This window comes from Petaurus breviceps, unplaced genomic scaffold (genome assembly GCF_028583685.1).
Source record: "Petaurus breviceps papuanus isolate PSGF00001 unplaced genomic scaffold, PetGlider_PUasm1.0 186, whole genome shotgun sequence".
In the NCBI taxonomy this organism is placed as follows: domain Eukaryota; kingdom Metazoa; phylum Chordata; class Mammalia; order Diprotodontia; family Petauridae; genus Petaurus; species Petaurus breviceps.
In genome coordinates this window covers 14809913-14827874 of record NW_027185798.1, presented here as the reverse complement: position 1 = coordinate 14827874, position 17962 = coordinate 14809913, and the positions used below count along the sequence as shown (strand labels likewise).

At 44.6% G+C, this 17962-nt stretch overlaps 3 protein-coding genes across 4 annotated transcripts in view; 2 read left to right on the top strand and 1 right to left on the bottom strand.

Moving 5' to 3' along the window:
- Window positions 1–8112, top strand: part of LOC138162405 (merlin-like) — a 54030-nt gene extending 45918 nt beyond the window's left edge. For both annotated transcript variants that reach the window (XM_069089550.1, XM_069089551.1), the window contains one exon: window positions 21–8112. In XM_069089550.1, the coding sequence (XP_068945651.1) occupies window positions 21–56 (36 nt within the window). In that variant the 3' untranslated portion in view covers window positions 57–8112. The remainder of the gene's footprint in view (window positions 1–20) is intronic.
- SBDS (SBDS ribosome maturation factor) lies at window positions 7547–13917 on the bottom strand. The gene is made up of 5 exons (XM_069089552.1): window positions 13624–13917; window positions 12341–12470; window positions 10790–10990; window positions 9992–10156; window positions 7547–9073 (listed from the first exon to the last, which is right to left on the bottom strand). The coding sequence occupies exons 1-5, from the start codon at window positions 13749–13751 to the stop codon at window positions 8945–8947; spliced, it is 753 nt and encodes a 250-aa protein (XP_068945653.1). The 5' UTR covers window positions 13752–13917; the 3' UTR covers window positions 7547–8944.
- A 1176-nt stretch (window positions 13918–15093) lies between these two features.
- Window positions 15094–17962, top strand: part of LOC138162044 (S-adenosyl-L-methionine-dependent tRNA 4-demethylwyosine synthase TYW1-like) — a 255701-nt gene continuing 252832 nt past the window's right edge. Inside the window, exon 1 of the mRNA XM_069089149.1 lies at window positions 15094–15859. Within this exon, the coding sequence (XP_068945250.1) occupies window positions 15766–15859 (94 nt within the window). The 5' untranslated portion in view covers window positions 15094–15765. The remainder of the gene's footprint in view (window positions 15860–17962) is intronic.

The window sequence follows — 17962 nt, the reverse complement described above, 5'->3', positions numbered from 1 at the left end:
AAAATGTGTTTTTCATCTAGGTTCAACAGCACGATTCAGATGTGATCTACATTTGAACTTTTGGGACACAGCTTCCAGAAGGTGAATACGTTGAATATATGTAAAAATACCTCCAGTGCGGCTTAAGAGTAGTATGACTGGCCCTTCCTATGGGGTTTATTGTGTGCCATGTTTCAGAGATGGCCATTTCCTTATAAAGGGATGCCGAGGACCCTTCCTGATGCTGCTAATTCAGAGGGTGGGCCAAGTAGAAAAAGACCCCTTCCTGGAAAAAAGACTTAAGTCCTACAAATTGTATGGACTCTAACTGGAACACAGACTGTCCCTGTCTTTGGCTTGCTCTCAGATCATATCTGTGGTTCATTTCTGAACTTCGTTTGGTCCCGGTATGGATGTCTGCTTCGGATGGAGACACCACCCTCTGCCTCTGGCCCCTTTGTTCACACCATGCCAATGCTTGGCCACTGGCTCTGGCTCCATCTATGGCTTCTGGACCGTCTCTGAGTGGGAACCTTCTTACCCTGGCCTTCCTTGCTCCTTGGCTAGCAGGCTTCAGTTGGAGCTTTCAAAGACCCTTAGCTCTTATCTACTACAGCTTTCCTATTCCACTCTCAGGATGTGGCTGGGAGGAAAACTAAAGCTATAGCCATTTCATATTATTTATTTCATATGATCACTGGTTTTTTTTTTTATACAACATGAAATATCACTTAGCAATTTTAATATTGAACTGATCTCTCATGTTTTAACTTGGTGAAAATCTAATAGGAAAATGTCAACCCCTCTTAGTTTGGTTTCTCTTATGGGGCTGAATTCTTAGGCTGACATTGAGAGGTTAGAGGCTCTCCCAGTTTCGCTGTTGCACACCTAAAGGAGGTGAAGGTGACTGCCTGCACCTTCCCTGAGAAGACTGAGGTCACCTGATAGGAGTTCAGAACTTCTCAGAAACCTCACTGCTGTTCTCTTCTCCATTCCTCAGAGGAAGAGCCAGCTTTCTCCTTAACTGATGCTAATCCCTTTCACCTCCTGTTTTTCCTCTCTCTGGCATCTTTACTTTCTTCCTTTCTACTAATTCCTTTCTACATGCAAACATGCCTCCCCAATTAAAAAAAAACCCAAACCTTTTCTCTTCTAACCTTAGCCCAGATACCACCACATCTTTCTCTTCTTTTCATGACCAAACTTCTTGAAAAGGTTGTCTATTCCCCATACTTTTCACTGCTTATTTTTCTTAACTCCTTGAAATTTGGCCTCCAATTCTCCACCGCCCCTCCTTCCCCAAGCTTCTTTGAAAGTCTCCTAAGGTCCTCAGCTGTTTCCTAATTGATCATGACCTTTATTCATTCCTCAGCATCCTGGACCTCTTTGCAGCTCTCTGACTCATCTGCTTCTTTCCATTGCTTTCAGAGACCTCCCGGGTGTAATGCGAATGCAGATTTGGAAGATCTTCCCTGCCCCTAGGCTAAAGTGCACCTGAAGCCTGGGGTGGGAGGCTTGTTTTTCAGTAGATACTTCTTGATTGGCCAGTGAGTCAATAAGGTTGTTACATTCTCTGAGCCAGGAGAAGGCTATATAAGCCCTGATGTGTAGCTTTGTTTTGGGACTCACTTTGAGAAGTGTTCTGTGATTTGATCTGAATTCTGGGAAGCCGTTGTTGAGAGTCCCCCGGCTTTGAAAAACCCAGATGTGGAAACCCAGATGTTGACTGGGTATGGAAGTAATGGCTGGACAGTTTGGAAAGCTGTCTACTTGATCTGTTTCTGTCTTGATAATTATGCCTGTATACTTTGAGGTTCAGGGTGCTGACCTTTTCTCCTGAACAAGGTAAACGATATATGTCTGACTGATTAAAGTAAGCTTGTTAACCCATTTTGAGTTGCTTTCCTTTAACAAAGCAGATCCAAGAACCTGTATGGGCAGCAAACCCTGAGGACGTGCTTGGGGTGCTTGCTGCTACAAAATGGCGTCACGAACAGGATCTGCAGAGTAAAAGGAAAGTATGGGGGCTGGGATAATCGTTTATTTCCCAGTTGTGGTAGCTGTGACTCTGTGGAGCCATGGACCAGGAGAGAAGAGTGGCCTGCAAGTCCCAAAACAAAGCTACACATCAGGGCTTATATGGCCTTCTCCTGGCTCCGAGAATGTAACATCCTTATTGACTCACTGGCCAATCAAGAAGTATCTACTGGAAAACAAGCCTCCCACCCCAGGCTTCAGGTGCACTTTAGCCTAGGGGCAGGGAAGATCTTCCAAATCTGCATTTCATTACACCGGGTCATCCTCCTGTCTCTTTAATCTCTCCTCCCCTTTCTTCTCTTTCTCCTTCCTCTCACTTTTTGGGTTGTTTCCCCAGAGGTCATTTCCTCAGACCTCATTTCTCTTCCCCTGCATTGGCTGCTCTGAATTCTTCTGGAAGTTCCAAGGCTTCTGCCATTGTTTCTGTGTGGATCCCTCCCAGATTTACATTGCCAGAGCAGTCCTGGAGTTCCTTGTTGGTATGGATAGAATTCATTGCCACCTGTTTCCCTTGTGTTGTCCCCCAGGCTCGCTTTTCTCTGGCTTCACTGTTTCTGTCATGAACGTTTCCGTTTGTCAAAATTCCAGGCTTGAAACCTTGGTGATCTTTGACATCCTCTTTGCCATATTTCACATATGGTGAGTCACTATGTACTGTCTACTCAGCCTCTGGTGTAGCTCTCACACCCATCTCCTCCTTTCCCTTTCCACTGTCTGGTTCCTAGTCCAGGCTGTTATTACTTACTGCCTGCCTCCATACTAGAAAGCCAAGTATGGGCAGCTTTCTAGAGGGCTGCTGCTGTGAACAGCTTTCAAGGTTCTGATTACACAGCATAGTGAATTCTCTATTTATTCAGTGACAAACTAAGACAAAACATTCACAGAAATTAAAATAAAGCATTCAGAATGTTATGGCATAACAACTTATCGCTAAAGGGGCCACATAGTTTTCACCAAAGTGGTCACATAGTTTTAAACAAAGTACATTCATTTAGTAACTCAATCATTCTTAAGGAGGCAAGCCTGCTTAATTGACACAAAGTACAGAGGTCAAAAGTTTTCCACCTCTAGGTCACATTGTCTTAGTCTCTTCAATCAAAAAATCTTCTTTCTTCTTAATTGGAGATTAGTTTTCAATCATCTTTAATTAGTAAGTCCTTAAATCAGTCCTCTAAATATAAAGGCCAAAGTTCTTTACCCTTAGTAAATCATGATTTTCTCAGTTTGCATTAAATACCCAACGAAAGGTCTTTTCATCTTAATTCAAGGCTGTCTCTCCGCTTCCATGGTTCCCCTTCCATGGTCCTAGCTCCTGCCAGAATCTATCCCACTGTTACCTGAGTTCAAAGGCAGATAGCTCTCAGTTCTTTGCCCAGCTTCTCATGCAGTTTCTCCTCCAGTTCCCGTTCCACACTGAAGTTCACAGTTTCTGTTCCTGGGAAAACAAAGCTTAACAAACCCACAATAACATTCATATACATTGCCGGCACCCTCATCCATTCACTTTCTGCCTGTGAAATCAACATAGACCCAACAACAAGGTCTGAGGAATCAACACAAATCATTGGTATAGTCCCAGGACCTCTGAAATCATCACCAAGACCCTCCTCCAGGATTTCTGTAAACATACAAGAAAATCTTTCTGGGCTTCTGAACCAGCAGCAAGGTCCCAGGGCTTCTGTACCAACAGCATGGTCCTCTAACAGCTGTCGAATCTGACAAAGTACCGACACTATCCTGGCAATTCTCTCTCTCTCTCTCCAGCAGTAGCTGCTCGGCTTCCACAACGTGCCTCCCAGAAGTTCTGGCTCTCTAGTTTGAGCTTCTCTTTATACAAGGTTTTAGCTCCTCCCTGTCCTGCTTCTTCCTGTTATGTCAGTCAGTTCATCTCCCTTCGAGATTCACACGTTCTGGGTCTTAATACTTACCACATTTATGAACTTGGAGCTAAGTGCCAAGCACCTGTTAGCTTGCCAATACAAGGGCATCTTCAGATTCCCTACTATTACATGCACTCTTCAAAGAGCCTCCGCTTTTTTTTCTGCTCCAGTTCTTTCTCGGCTGGAGGACCAAACGAGGCTTCCTTAAGCCCGGATATGTTGGTCATCTTTGTTCAGAATCCTCAATGGCTGGCCCTCCATGATTTGACTTTTACCCTGCCTTCCTTTTTTGACGTGTTTTTCCTTAATGTCACGAACTTTACAAACATGAACAATACAATATAGAAAGAACAGAAAAAAAGATTATGTGAAACTCTGAATTTACATGCAGTTTTTTAGAGGAAAAAGTCATATACTTATTTTATAAATATGTAAAACTTAACACTGTACAACTGCCCTGCTAGTCTGCATGCTTCTGAAGTTTCTTCTGTTTCCCTGATGCTTTTTTTTCCTTTTCGTGCTTAGAAAGAGCAATCCATTGCCCAACTCTCCCCATCTCCCATCCCCCCATAAGCCCCAAGAATAACCAAGCCAAACAAATTCACACACTGGCTGTCTCTGAAAACTTCTTTTGCATGTCTAATCCTTCCCTTCTTTCCTGAAACTGTGGTCCATTGCTGCATTGGCCAGAGTTCTGACCTCTTTTGCCAGTGTTTACTTTATATTATTGTTATCCTCGGATAAATTGTTTTCCTGGTTCTGCTCACTTCCTTCACATGTTTTCTTTCTTTTTTTGTTTTTGTTTTTTTTTGGAGGGCAATTGGGGTTAAGGGACTTTCCCAAGGTCATACGGCTAGTTTTTGTGTTAAGTGTCTGAGGCTGGATCCAAACCCAGGTCCTCCTGACTCTATTCACTGTGCCACCTAGCCTCCCCACTTCACGTTTTCACATGACTTCCTAGTTTGTCTGAATCCGTCATTATGCCCTCCCCTTCCATTTTTGTTTCTTCCTTTTTCCCCTGCCCCACATACTCCTGGCCTTTGCTCACACAGTAAGCAGCTTCATGTTGATTTTAACTCATCCTTTAAAAGCCCAATGGAAATATTTCATTTTTGAACAAGCCTTCCCTGAGACCTCCCTATACACAATACTCGCCCCAGCTGGACCTCACATAGCTAGCACTTTATTCCTTCATTATGTACTTATGATGTATAATTTTGCATTAAAGTTATTTATATCTCCTGTCCCCTACTAGGTTACAAGCTCCCTGAGGCAAAGGACCATGTTGTATTAGGTTTTATCTAACTTACATCATTATTTCACTCAATGCTTAGACCAGTGATTTACACACAACAAACTGGATATTTGTTGAATTGGTTAAGTTGGATGAGCAGTGAGTCATTTCAAAGATCACATCAGAGCAAACAATTGCAGTCTTGAATGGAATTTTTCACTCATCTGAATATTTCAGGCTCATTAAATAGTGGATCGAGTTGGACTTAATTTCCTTGGTCAGTTTTAGGTAGTGCTCTTTCAAGAGGTCATGATAAAAAGGGCTGAAAGACAGCTTATTCTCCATTTGGTTGAGGAACCTCTCCAAATCTGCTGTTTTTCTATTCAGCAAACTATTGAGCACCTACCTCTTATTGAGTTAGGTGAGAACTGAGCACTCTCTTAGAAGTCTCAGGAATTCCCCAGCTAGTCAACCACGGGGATGTTTTAGGGCTCTCAGGAACCCTAACTCAAACTGAGGAGGTCACAGCTGAGATCACAGAAGTTCCTCAAGCAAAGACTAGTGGATCAAGCAATAGCTTGTTTTGTTTATTCTTATTTAGATATCTGACATTGAAATATGTGCTAGATTAGCCTTTGAATCCCAAAGGCTTTTCTTATATACAGCAACCCCTAGGGAGTTGGAGTTGGAGTTGGGTGCCGATAGCCTTGGTGTGGGTCTGGAACTGGCTGCCTGTTCCACTGGCCCAGGCTCCCACCTGCTCCTTTCTGGAAGAAAAGCCCACTCTGCATGGTCCAGGTCTCAAGGCGAGACCTAGAAGCTACTGGGCTCTGGCTGAATGGGTCAGCCTGGTCCTCCTCAAATGAAATCTCCACACCCTTCCTGAAGACTGTGAAAACATTCAGTTGCTTCTTTTCAAATCTTATCTTTTTAATGGACAGAAATCGATTGTTCTCTCCCCATGTCCTTCCCTTCAACCATTGAAGAAAAACAAACCCTTGTAGGAAAATGTGCAAAGAAAACAAATTCCCATATTGGCCACACCCCAAAACGCGTTTTGTTTTTAAATCCATCCTTCAAGTCCTTTGGAATCATGCTGGTCACGGCACTGGAGAGTTCATAAGGCTTTCAGAGTTGTCTTTATGGTATTGTCTGGGTTTTGTTTTTTTTTTTTTGCCTTTTGCAGGGCAATTGGGGTTAAGTAACTTGCCCAAGGTTACAGGGCTAGTTTTTGTGTGTGGGTGTTAAGTGTCTAAGGGGAAACCGAACTTGGGTTCTTCTGACTCTGGGGCCGTACTTTACTCACTGCGCCACCTAGCCGCCCCTCTAGTATTGTCATCGTATGAACGGTTCTGCTCACTTCCTTCTGCATCAATTCATACAAGTCTTCCCAGGTTTCACCGGAACTGTCTCCATTATTTCTTACAGCTCAATGGCATTGTCACATTCACATACTATTTGTTCAGCCATTCTGCAGTTGATGGGCACACCCTTAGTTTCCAGTACTTTGCTATTACAACAAAAGAGCTGCTATAAATATTTTGGTCTTTTCCCTCTTTCTTTGATCTCTTCAGAATATAGGCCTAATAGAGACAAGTCAAAGAATAGCCATAATTTAGTGACATTTTGGGCATAGCTCCAATAGTTTCTAAAATGGTTTTTACTAGTTCACAGCTCCACCAACAGTACACTAACACGGCTAATGGTAACTAACAGACCTGTTTTCTAGCAGCCTCTCCAACATTTGTGACTCTTTTGTCAGCTGTCAATATGATGAATGGATAGAACCTCAGATTTCCTTTAATATGCATTTCTGTAAAGTGATTTGGGGCAGTTCACAGTATGGCTTTTGATAGCTGAGATTTCTTAGAAGACTGTTTCATGTCCTTTGACTGTCATTTTTTTAAATGTTGTGTTTTACCCATTAGTTGACAAAATTCATGCTTGTAGAAAATCCTTATAAGGACAACACCCACCATTCACCTGAGTGAATTCCTGGAACAATCAAGGAGGGGCCCTTCCTGTCAGAGTTTAAATGAGACTTTCTCATAGACTAAAACAGAGTATTTTAATGTTACAGGTATATCAACAAAATACACCTGAGGAGCCTAGTGCATAGCAAACTAGTTTATCTACCCAATACAAGTAAGCCTCCAGGAATTACATCATGTTTGACAAGACCCCAAATGAATGCACTTAATACACCTTTAAAAATTGGCTTCAATTTGAAGTCTCTCAAATCAGGTGTTCTTCTGCCTCTCCTACTTTCATTTTAGCCCTTACTCTAAAGATGATGAGTGAGAGAATATTACATTTTAACATTTCACTACAACTCCCACTAAAACTGTCTTCTTGATCAACAACAGATAATTGTATTATATAAGGAGTTAAAAAAAGAAGCACCATAGCACTATGGTTAACGATAAATGCATTTAATGCCAACTACATAATTTTGTGTAAGTTTTATAGGCAAACTTAAAACTGATTACAAAAAAAATCTTGGACAGAACAGTAAAGTTGATGCCAACTTGCTGGGCATTCTTTGCATGTTAAACACCATCATTAATATTCCTTTCCACACACATTAAACAGTAAGAATATTGTGTCCTACTAGAAGGAATGTAAAACTTGAAACATTCTTAATAAGCAATTTTAGTGTAAAATAATTTAGTCTTGGGAGACATTTGTATCTGAGAAAGACCTAATTAGGACATCTGGTACGTGATTAGGGTATATAGCCTTAATGATTAAGAAGTACCTAAGAATTGTATAAGGCTTATTTACAAGGAGAATTTATTTATTTTCTGTTTTTTTTTTACTAAGGAAAAATATTGTTTTGTTAAAATAAATCTCTGTTGTGTAAAGTTATAATTCATCTTTTGTAATGTAACCTATTTTAGGAGTTCGTCTTAAAAAAAGGTTGAAGCTCATTTATTTGGATATTTGTATTAAGTAATTAAACTTTCTTTTACAAATCCAAAAGGCATGTTATTTCTCAGTCTTAACATTGCACAGAATGTAAAACTGACAAAAATGGGAATACTGTTTAGAAACACAAAGATCATTGTTTAATAAAAATAATAGAGGTTTTATTTGTTACATATAACTTCATTTGTATTAACATATATTATAAATTTTAAAAATTATCATGAATGACTTTTTTTTTTAAACCAAAGATAGTCTTTTACATTTTGGCAGCATGTTTACTAAACGAGAATACTGATGGACAGTCAGTAACTATGTACGTATATATGTATGTATATTTACACACTTACACACACACAAGCACTCTAAAAGCAGTGTCAGTTGGGAAGTCACAACACCCAGCTTAATATTAGGCCAAATTAAAATCACTCAAATTCTGTCATTTAGAAATATTGCAGGCTTACATCTTTCTGCACACATTCCATTTCTGTGAAGGGATGTTTCTAAAGCATGAATTTTTAGTGTAAACTTTGAGACAACTTTCATGGATGTAAAGTTAACAAAGAATGAACACTGTCAAAAATTAAGATGACAGAGAGCTCAGATGCCCAGGCAGAATGCAAAACAGGAAGAGGTTGACCCTGGTTCTTTTGATATTAGTAGCCCAACCTGACAGCCAGGATACATTTATCCCACATTAGGATTTTTATACTGTATTCTGTATGTAAGCGACTTATTTAATTACCACACATACTAGAATGAAAACCTCAAATTAAGCAGTCTAAGCAAGTATTTGGCAGGAAAAAAAAACACAGAAGTTAACAGTGCTGAAGGAAGTGAGAACACCTTTTAGTGTTGTGTTTATCAGTAAAGAGACAGGTAAAAACTTTCATTCAAATTTCTCATCTCCTTCTTCCACGTCTTTCAAGCTGAGAACTTCCAAAGAACCTTTTCCTTTTGTCTCCTTCTGTATCAGCTCATCAATTTCTCTAAAGCAGCCCGGGTCAATTAGACACACCTGAAACATTTAACAGAGTTCTTTGATTGTGTCAGACAGACAGAATCTTTGCTTCTACAACTACAGATGTGGGATCCTTCAAGACACAAATTTATCAAAAAGATTTTTGAGAATATTTGAAGCAACTCATTTTGTCCAAGTTCAAAGCAGAGTGGTTCAGGTGCTCATTTAGCTCAAAATTTTGTAACAGTGACTCTCTGTCATTAGATAAGAGAGGAGTTGGGCTGCTTCAAATAAAAGAGGCAGCTGGTAACGTAGTGGATAGAGGGCTGGACTTGGAGTAAGGAAGACCTCAGTTTAAATCCAGACTCAGACACTTATTTCTGTGTGACCTCTGGTAAGTCACTTAACTTTTGTTTGCCTCAGTTTCCTCAACTGTAAAATGGGGATAATAACCTACCTCACAGGGTTGTTGTGAGGATCAAATGAGATAAAAAGTATCTGTACATCATATAAATACTCTCTCGAAAAAACAAAATTAAAAAAAAAAAACTATTAACACGGGAAGTCCCTGTACTAAATACCGGTAGGATAACATAATGATTCCTTATCTGTGAATTAGATTTTAAAACACTATAACCTCAGTCTATATGCTGTGTGCTTTGGTCATTTCTTTTGAACATCCTATGGGGAAGTGCCCTCATAATTTCATCCTTGTGACCATGGGGACCTCCATCACACCATCCTGTGCTATGTGAATGTCACTGCCAGTCTTACTCAGGCTTGCCAACCCCAAAAAGGCCCTTCCCTGCAGAGCCCAGGAGAACAGTCATCCTTCAGTAGTTATCTGTAACTTATAATCCAGAAGGCTCTTCATATACAGATCTGACTATGCACTACTTTCTAATGTTTCTTACAACAATCGCAGATATGACTTAGAAAACAAATATACAAAGGAATAAAAATATTTTAGCTTACGATTTCTAACTGGTCACCAAAGTCTTCACTTTCTATCACCTTGATCAATGGTTTTAGTTTTTCTCTTAGCTTTTTCCCCTCCCTCACAGGTAGAATGAATCGAAGCCTCATGTGCGCCCGCTCAATCTTCATATTCTCCTTCAACTGTTTTATTACTTCCAAGGCCTATTAAGATAAAGGAAAAAAAAGTTATTACATTTTTTGTGTACTTTGGTCACCTTTTCCTATTTTACATGATCCTCATTTCCCTGGCTGTCCCCCATGCTCAGGAATCTCCACCTCTCCAGCTACCTTCAAAAGTCCAAGGTCTACAAGAAGCCTTTCACAATTCTTCGTAATTCTCATGCCTTCCGTCTGTTGTTATTTCTAATTTGTCCTGTATATAACTTGTCTGTACATGGCTGTTTGCATGTTGTCTCCCCCTTTAGACTCTGAGCTCCTAGAGAGCAGGGATTATCTTTAGTCTTTCTTTGGATTCCCATGTTTAACATACTGGAGGGCAGCTGGGTGTGCAGTGCACTGAGTGCTCAGCCTTGAGTGAGGAAGACTCCTCTTCCCAAGTTCAAATCTGGTCTCAGACACTGTGTGACCCTGGGTAAGTCAATTCACTCTGTTTCCTCATCTGACTGAAAAATGACCAAACAACATTTAGCACAATGTCTGGCAGACAGGAGGTACTCGATAAATGCTTACTGATCTGAGGACTCTGACAACAGGACTAAGGCCATATTCAGCAAAAACTTATTTCCATGAGAGAATTCTAAGGACCCTTAAAAACCCCAACGCCCACATACTGACCTGCTGCTTTGTACTCTTGTTGGGTTTGACTGAATAGTGGATGTCCTTCATTGCTCTTTCAATGAGGATGACAGTGTACGGTCTCTTAGTTTCAGGATTTACACATTTATCTGCTACAATTGTTGCGATGTCCCTAAACATCTGCTCCAGCTGTGTGTGTCGCTCTTTATCTGACACCTGCACTTCTCCTTTCGTTAGAATCTAGAAGGAATAAGCTTTAGTTTTACTTATCAAACACATTTTTATTGTTCCCATTCAGAGCCATCACTGAGAACAAAGAATAAAGAAGTGCTTAGCAGAAGCCACAGAGTGACGCATTCCCACCCCTCCTCTCCCACCTCTGCAAATAAAGGGGGTGGGGGCCTATCACAATTCTCTGGAGGGGCCGCAGGGCTAGGGTTTGGCAGCATCCAGTTTTGATGAGTTGTTCTCTCTGCTTACATCATCACAGTCATTGTGATATTGATTTCTTGGTTTTGCTAACTTCACTGCATCCGTTTCTCTTCATTTTCCCATGCTTCTCTGACTTACATTCATTGTTTCCTATAGCACACTCATGGACTGCAGCTTGTTGATGGTAATCTAATAACCTTTAAATTTTCAAGTGCCCATACTGTATGCTAATTGACCTCCAAAGACAATCAGCTATAGCCTGAAGATGACTGAGTTTCTGGGATGAAAATTGCTAACTATTTCAGACGTGAGTTCGCATGGGCCTCCATTCTTTAAGCTGAACTGGATTATCATTGCCTTGTGAACAACTGTTAGTTGGGATGATGTGGACTAGAAGGAAAAAGACAATCTATGAAATTTGAATGATGACATTAAACATTTAAAGTATTTCTAGATGAGTAGAAAGAGTCAATTAAAATTTTAATTTTACAGGCCATAATGAAAATTGGTCATAAAAGGAGAACTTAATTTGGAGGAACCTGAAATTTCTTGAGGTACAGGTTTGAAAAAAGTGACTGATTTTGAACTGAAATCCTTTTTCCTTTCAAAACTTTTATGTTTTAAAGGGCTATAATTTCACTGGTATTCATTGACTATCAGTACCCTCCTATTCTTTGTTGATAAAGTTTTCATGAGTTGGTGTGGTTAAAAAATTTACTTAGTTGGTGACCAATTTTTAAATCAGAAACCTCTGTCAACTAAACTAGGCTGGTCACATTAGAGACAGGCTTGTCTCTAATATATGCCATTTTGTTGGGCAGGGCTCTGGAGTTTGGGCTCACTTTGGCATTGAGATGCAGTGCTTGGATGGATCCTTAGTTTTCCTTCCAGCTGCTTGAGTCTATGATGTTCTAAACATTCGGACCTTTGCAGAGGAAGACATTTTTACTAAGCAGAAAGGCACAACACCCACACCCGAATTATTAATTACTTCTGAATTGGTGTTCTTAAAGATCGTCACAAAACCTTGCTGCTCTAAAGTGCTTTCCAGGATTAACAATGAAGACAGGAAATGACAGCAAAGTTCGGTTTGGAACATTTAATCTTGGAAATAAGAAATATGAAATACTTTGTCTTTGCAGATTTTGCAGAACTCACCTGTTTACAGATTTCAGTCTGGTCATCCGTTCCAAAAGCACTGATAAGATCTTCCTTTTTAGCAACCTGGCCTTTGGAAACATTTACAAACACGGAATGGGTCTGCAAAACTTCATCAAGATCTTTTTCCCTGAGGGGAAGGGAGAGAAAATCATACATGAATATAACTGAAAGTTCCAGAAAGTCCTGCTATTTAGGCATGCCAGAATGATGTTGTCTTCAAGAACATCATAGTTAAATACTCAATAGCAACATTCAATGTCTTGTGAGCCAATTATTCTCAAGACAGTGGGTCACATTTCACTCTGCTTGTGATTGCCCAACAGGAAATTTCTACTGCCAGGGTCTGCCGGCAGCACTGATGCTACTGATTGTAGAGCTGGGAGGGACGGCAGTTTCCACTCATTTTCATACAAGACACCCAGGCCCAGGGATCTGCTTGGGTGACCCCAACACCCATTAAATGGCAAAGTCTTCACACTCCAGGGCCATTTCCACTTCCCTGCAGTATCAGGTAGAAGAGTAATCATTCACGTTTTCACATGGTGTTTTAATGTTATTTTACCCAGAACCACCACCCCGTGAGGTAAGCACTATTCTTACCCATTTTACAGATAGGTGAAGGGACGGAGTGGCTGGACCAGCAGTCCGCACAGGGACAGTGAGGAGGGGCGAGGCTGCCGGTGACCATCTCCCTTTCTCTCTATTTTCCACTCGGGCCCTTCTCTCCTGCTGACAGAGCTCTGGCTCTGAAAACAAGACCTGATTCTTCCATCTTTAGCGCCCTACGGTTCGCTCGGAATGTTTATTGCAAACACACCCGATCACAACGTTAGCCACCGTACAGACGCAAGCTCTCTCCTCCCATTCCGGTCCCGGGGCCCGGCTGTTGGTCCTTTCTTCTCGCACACGTCCGTCCGTCCGTCCAGCCCCCTCCTCCCGGGCGGGGGTCACTTCTCCCATCCGCACCCCGGCGCTTGGCACGCAGCGGGCGCTTACTACATAACAGGCCGCCCCCCGGGACAGAGCGCCTCTTGCGCACTGACGTCGGTCCCCCCGCTCCTCCCTCCAGGGCGCATCCTCCCCTCCTGGCACTGGGGCCGGGGCTCCAAGGGCTTGGACGCGGCGGATCCAGGGCGTGCAGGCCCCCCGGACCACACCCGCATCCCCAGACCCTGGGCACACAGCAGGGGCATGATAAATGCACGCGGGGGTGGGGGAGGTGGGCGCTCAGCTCGGCCCGTCGCCCCTCGACCGGAGGTCCCCAGCCCCGCCTCACTCACACGCCACTGCGCCAGCCCACGACCTTGTTCTTGTAGCAAGCGATCTCAAAGCGCTTCCCCCCGCGTTTCATGCGCACCACGGCCACGTTCGTCAGGCGGATCTGGTTGGTGGGCGTGAAGATCGACATTGTGGTGCCCGGTCCCCACCCGGAGGGTGGGCCTGCTAACGGCCGGGGACCCTGGAGCTGGGCGGCGGAGTCCCAGGGAGGGCTCTGAGTCTGAGCCGCAGCCGCTCCCACAGCAACCTCCCCCCGCCAAGCGTCCTTAATGCGCAGGCGCTGGGAAGGGACGAGGAAAACAAAACTTTACATCGTGGGTTACGTGAGCATAGCCCGAGCCAATCAGAAGGCAGGGCCGCTTGATGGGCCCCTAGGTTCACCAATGAGAGATGCGCCACCGCCCTCTTCCGGCTTCCCTCGTTTCTCTCCGCTCTTACCCGGTTGCTCTAGGCTGAAATGGAACCACCCAGTGGAGACGGCTTTTAGTGACCGGGTGGAAACCTGCAGCGTGAGAGGTGGAGTTCCGGAGTGGGCGAGAGTCCTCTTTCACTCCCAATCGCTCATCCATCAACGCTAGTGTTTGGCATTGTCAGGATGAACACCCGATTATAGGCAGCCACGTGATGCAACGGGTAGAGCAGGGAGCTTGGAGTCAGGATGGATCTGAGTTCACATCCAGCCTCAATACTTACTAGCTTTGGGACCCTGGGCAAGTCACGGCACCTATCTGCCTCAGTTTCCTCTTCTGTAAAATGGGGATAAAATGGCACATAGGATGTGCTTAATGAATGCTGGCTTTTTTTTTTCTTTACACATCAGGACACCTGTTACGGGCCAAATCATGAGTAGCAAGAGCTGGATTCAAACCCCACCTCTGAGGCTAACACCTGTGGGTCTCAGTTTAACTGTAAAAGGGGTGGACTGAATTGGAAGATGCCTCCGGCTGGACACTGCAATCGTGGACAGATGGGAGTGGGGGTAGGCTGGCCAGCCCCGTCAGGGCGTGAGCTGAGAGCTGGGTCCACCTCACTTCTCTCCTTGTATCCCCAGCGCTCAGTTCCGCGCACTGTACACAGCAAGCGCTTGCTAAATGAGCGTTTCCTCCCTCCCTACATCCTTCCTGATCCAGACACGCCAGTTCTCTTCTCCCATTCTCTTGGGTCCCATTTCACGTGAAGGAAGTTAAGCACGAGGGCCTCCTGCTGCCCCTCTCCCGTTCGCCGGGTCCTTGGGGGCGCGGCTGGAGGCGAGAGCCCCGCCCCGGGAGCTAGGGTCCCGCCCACCCCCGCCGGCTGACCAATGAGGGGCGCCGGCCCAGTTGCCACTCTCCCCACCGCCCGGCCTCCCGGAGCCCGCTGCTGAAGCGCCAGCCGGGCTCCCGCGGCCTGCCTGGCCCCGACCCTGCTTCCGCCACCCGCCGAGGACATGGGTAAGGTCCGCTCTCGGTCCCCGCTTCCCCGGCTCGGGTTCAGGCCCGCGCAGACCCTGTCCGGTCCGGCCCGGAGGCTGCAGGCCGCCTTCCTCGGCCGATCCCCTGCTCCCCCCCCCGCGCGTTGCTGGGCTTTCGAGAGGGCCGTCCACCTGCGCAGGCGCGCTCGCTCCCGTTGGTGCGTGCGTGTACGCGCGAGCGCGCAGGGGGGCGGGACGGAGAGTGGGGATTGGTGGGTCACAGGCTTATGCCCCACGATTGGCTGGTCTGTTTGACTCACGTTTATGAGCCGCTTACCACGTGCTAGCTGAGCTTGGGGTGCTGAATGAGGCAGTAACCCCGTCGCTCCTGCCCGCGGGAGTCTCGATTCCATCGCGGCCGGTGGCGTTCTAGAATCCACGTGGGTTTCCGATAAGGAGACCGAGGCTCGTTCAGTTTCAGAGGCCGAATTTGAACCGAGCTCCCCCTGAGAACATCATTGCGAGGGCTCGGAGCAAATAGTCACCAGACATTTATTAAGTGCCTGCTGTGTACCAGCCACTGCGCCATCCTGGACCCCCACCCCTCATTCGTGCTAGTGTCTTCCTTGTGACGCAGCCCCCAGTTTCCCGGGTGTTTTTCTTATTTGCACCTAATTGTTTCCTTGTCCCGATTGCGCTGTGAGCCCTGGGGGTGGGGCGCGGTGGGGGATGCTTTTGTGACGGCGCTTAATAGATGTGGAGAAGCCTGTGGAGCAGATGTCAGAATCCCCTTTTTAAATACGTAGGATTACCCCGAAAGCCAATTATGTGGAGATACAGTTGCCAAGGTTTGTATTAGAAACAAGATCCCCAGTCATGCTGCCCTGGATACAATCTAAGTAAATTCAGAATACATAGATACAAAGTAATGACGAGGCAGAAGTGGGGGAAGGCTTTGTGTAGGGAGGAAGATCGGGGTGAGGAGAGGGATGAGGAAGGGAGGGCATTGCAGGCCCTGGCGATGGCCGGGCGTCAGGACAGTGGAAGCTCGGAGTGAGAAGGTCTGGGCCGGCTTCTGTCCTCCTCCTTTCTTACTCCCGGCCCCCTTCTCCCTGCCAACACACATATTGGGGAAGGGTCAGTTCCCTTCCAACTGGAGGGCTAGTTCCTGAGGGTTTCCTGGGGCTCTTTGAAAGTGCCTGTTGGGGTACCTTTATCACTGCAGAGATGGAGTGGTGGAACATGGGTCTCTGGTCCTTAATGAAGGCTGTCCTCAATGTCTGAATCTACAGTTCCACATTGAGGGGGTTAGGGGCAAGACAAGACGCCCTGTGATCTGAAAAATCCCAGTACCCCTTTGTACCAGAGAAGAAATCTGATATTTTTTTCTTTTATGGGGTGTTTACATTCCCTTATTGTAAATTTTGGGTTAAGTATTTGGCCATAGGCTCTGTGTTGTCTGCTGGACTTCTGTGTAGTCTGTGACTTCTGCAAAACTCCTCCAAAATTCCCATTTAATTTCTTATGCTGACCTGTGATAGAGCAACCATGTGTGGAAGGGATGAGTGCACTCCTAGTCTCCATGTGCCTCATAAATCCTCAGCTTCTTTCAGAGCTCAGCTGAAATGCCCCCTCCTTCCTGAAACCTTCATGATGCCCTCAATTTCTCATGTCCCCCCGCCCCCGGAAATTACTGTGTCTTATATTTAATTTTCTTTCTCCATATTTCCCCCAGTATAACCCCCCCCCCCAGGTTTTTGGGGTATGGGTACTGTCTGTCTTGGTATTTGCCTGGCACATATTGAAGTAGGTGCTTATCAGACGTTGCTGTGGGGTTGGGTTTCAGTTTAATCTTTACTCTTTGTGACCACAGGTAAGTAAGTCACCACCCAGCACTGGGCTCCAGTTTCCTCATCTGTAAAACGAATGGGCTGGAATTGGTGACGCTCAAGGCTACTTCATAAAATCCTAGATCAGTGAGAAGAGGCCTCCCTGAGGCTCTCTCAATTTGTGAATGAGGAAACCGGTTCAGGATTACACAGGCCATAAGAGGCAGAGCTGAGATTTGAACTCAGGTCCTATGACCCCAAATTGAGTGTTTTTTCCCCACCATGCCACAAAACCCATCACTGGGGTTGGTCTGTAATTCTGGTGGTTTTACGGCATTACGGGAAGTTCTTGGGGACTCTCCAAGGGTCATCCAGCTAGTCAGAGTCGGACCTTGATTCCAAGCCCAGCTTGCCTCATTTTCATTTCTGGGATACATTAGCATTGAATCTGATGGAAGAGGAAGTTTGTGTTGTGTCAATTTTGTATCGGTTTGTGCTAAAAACAGCTGATGGAATCTCTAGCATTGTAGAAACAAAAGCACTTTGTTCAGAACAATCCCACCTGACAGGTAGTGCAAGTCCTGAGTCCCTATTTTCTAGATGAGAACACTGAGGCTGTGATCTGCCCTCTGTTAGGTCTGCCCCATCTGGTGTCATATAGAAGGTGAGTTTTGAGCCCAGATCTCCTAATTCCAAGCCCAGCACTTTTTTTTAAAACTCTGCCTCATCAGTTCATTCTAATAGCAGCTCACTGGTTTGCCTTGTTTTATTTTGTGCTACAATGAAAACAGACCCAACTTTCAGCATCTCGAGGCAGAGGGCACTGATTAAGCAAGTCTGGCTTCCGTGACATTGTAGGGTCTATTGCATTTGGCAGCCCTTGGCCGTGGGATTAGTTAAGCTTTATTACAGTGTAAAAGGCACGAACGCAGCTGGAATAAGCAGACATGTTTGATAAACTTCCATGCCCTGTTCAAGCCTTTCCACTGAGCCACCTTTGGGGCTTTCCTGTCTATAGAGGATGGATGGGCCAAAGTGTCTGCTCTCACTAAGGCCGTGACGTGAACACAAATGAGCTGATTCAACTGCTGGCCCTATAGACAATTAAATGCATTTATTTAA

What these genes read in the sequence shown, in the direction of transcription:
- SBDS (XM_069089552.1), bottom strand. Translation starts at nt 13,751, where the DNA reads ATGTCGATCTTCACGCCCACCAACCAGATCCGCCTGACGAACGTGGCC. An exon ending in AGACTGAAATCTGTAAACAG is followed by an intron (nt 10,991 to 12,340) that starts GTGAGTTCTGCA and finishes TATTCCTTCTAG; the next exon opens with ATTCTAACGAAAGGAGAAGT. An exon ending in ACAAGAGTACAAAGCAGCAG is followed by an intron (nt 10,157 to 10,789) that starts GTCAGTATGTGG and finishes TTATCTTAATAG; the next exon opens with GCCTTGGAAGTAATAAAACA.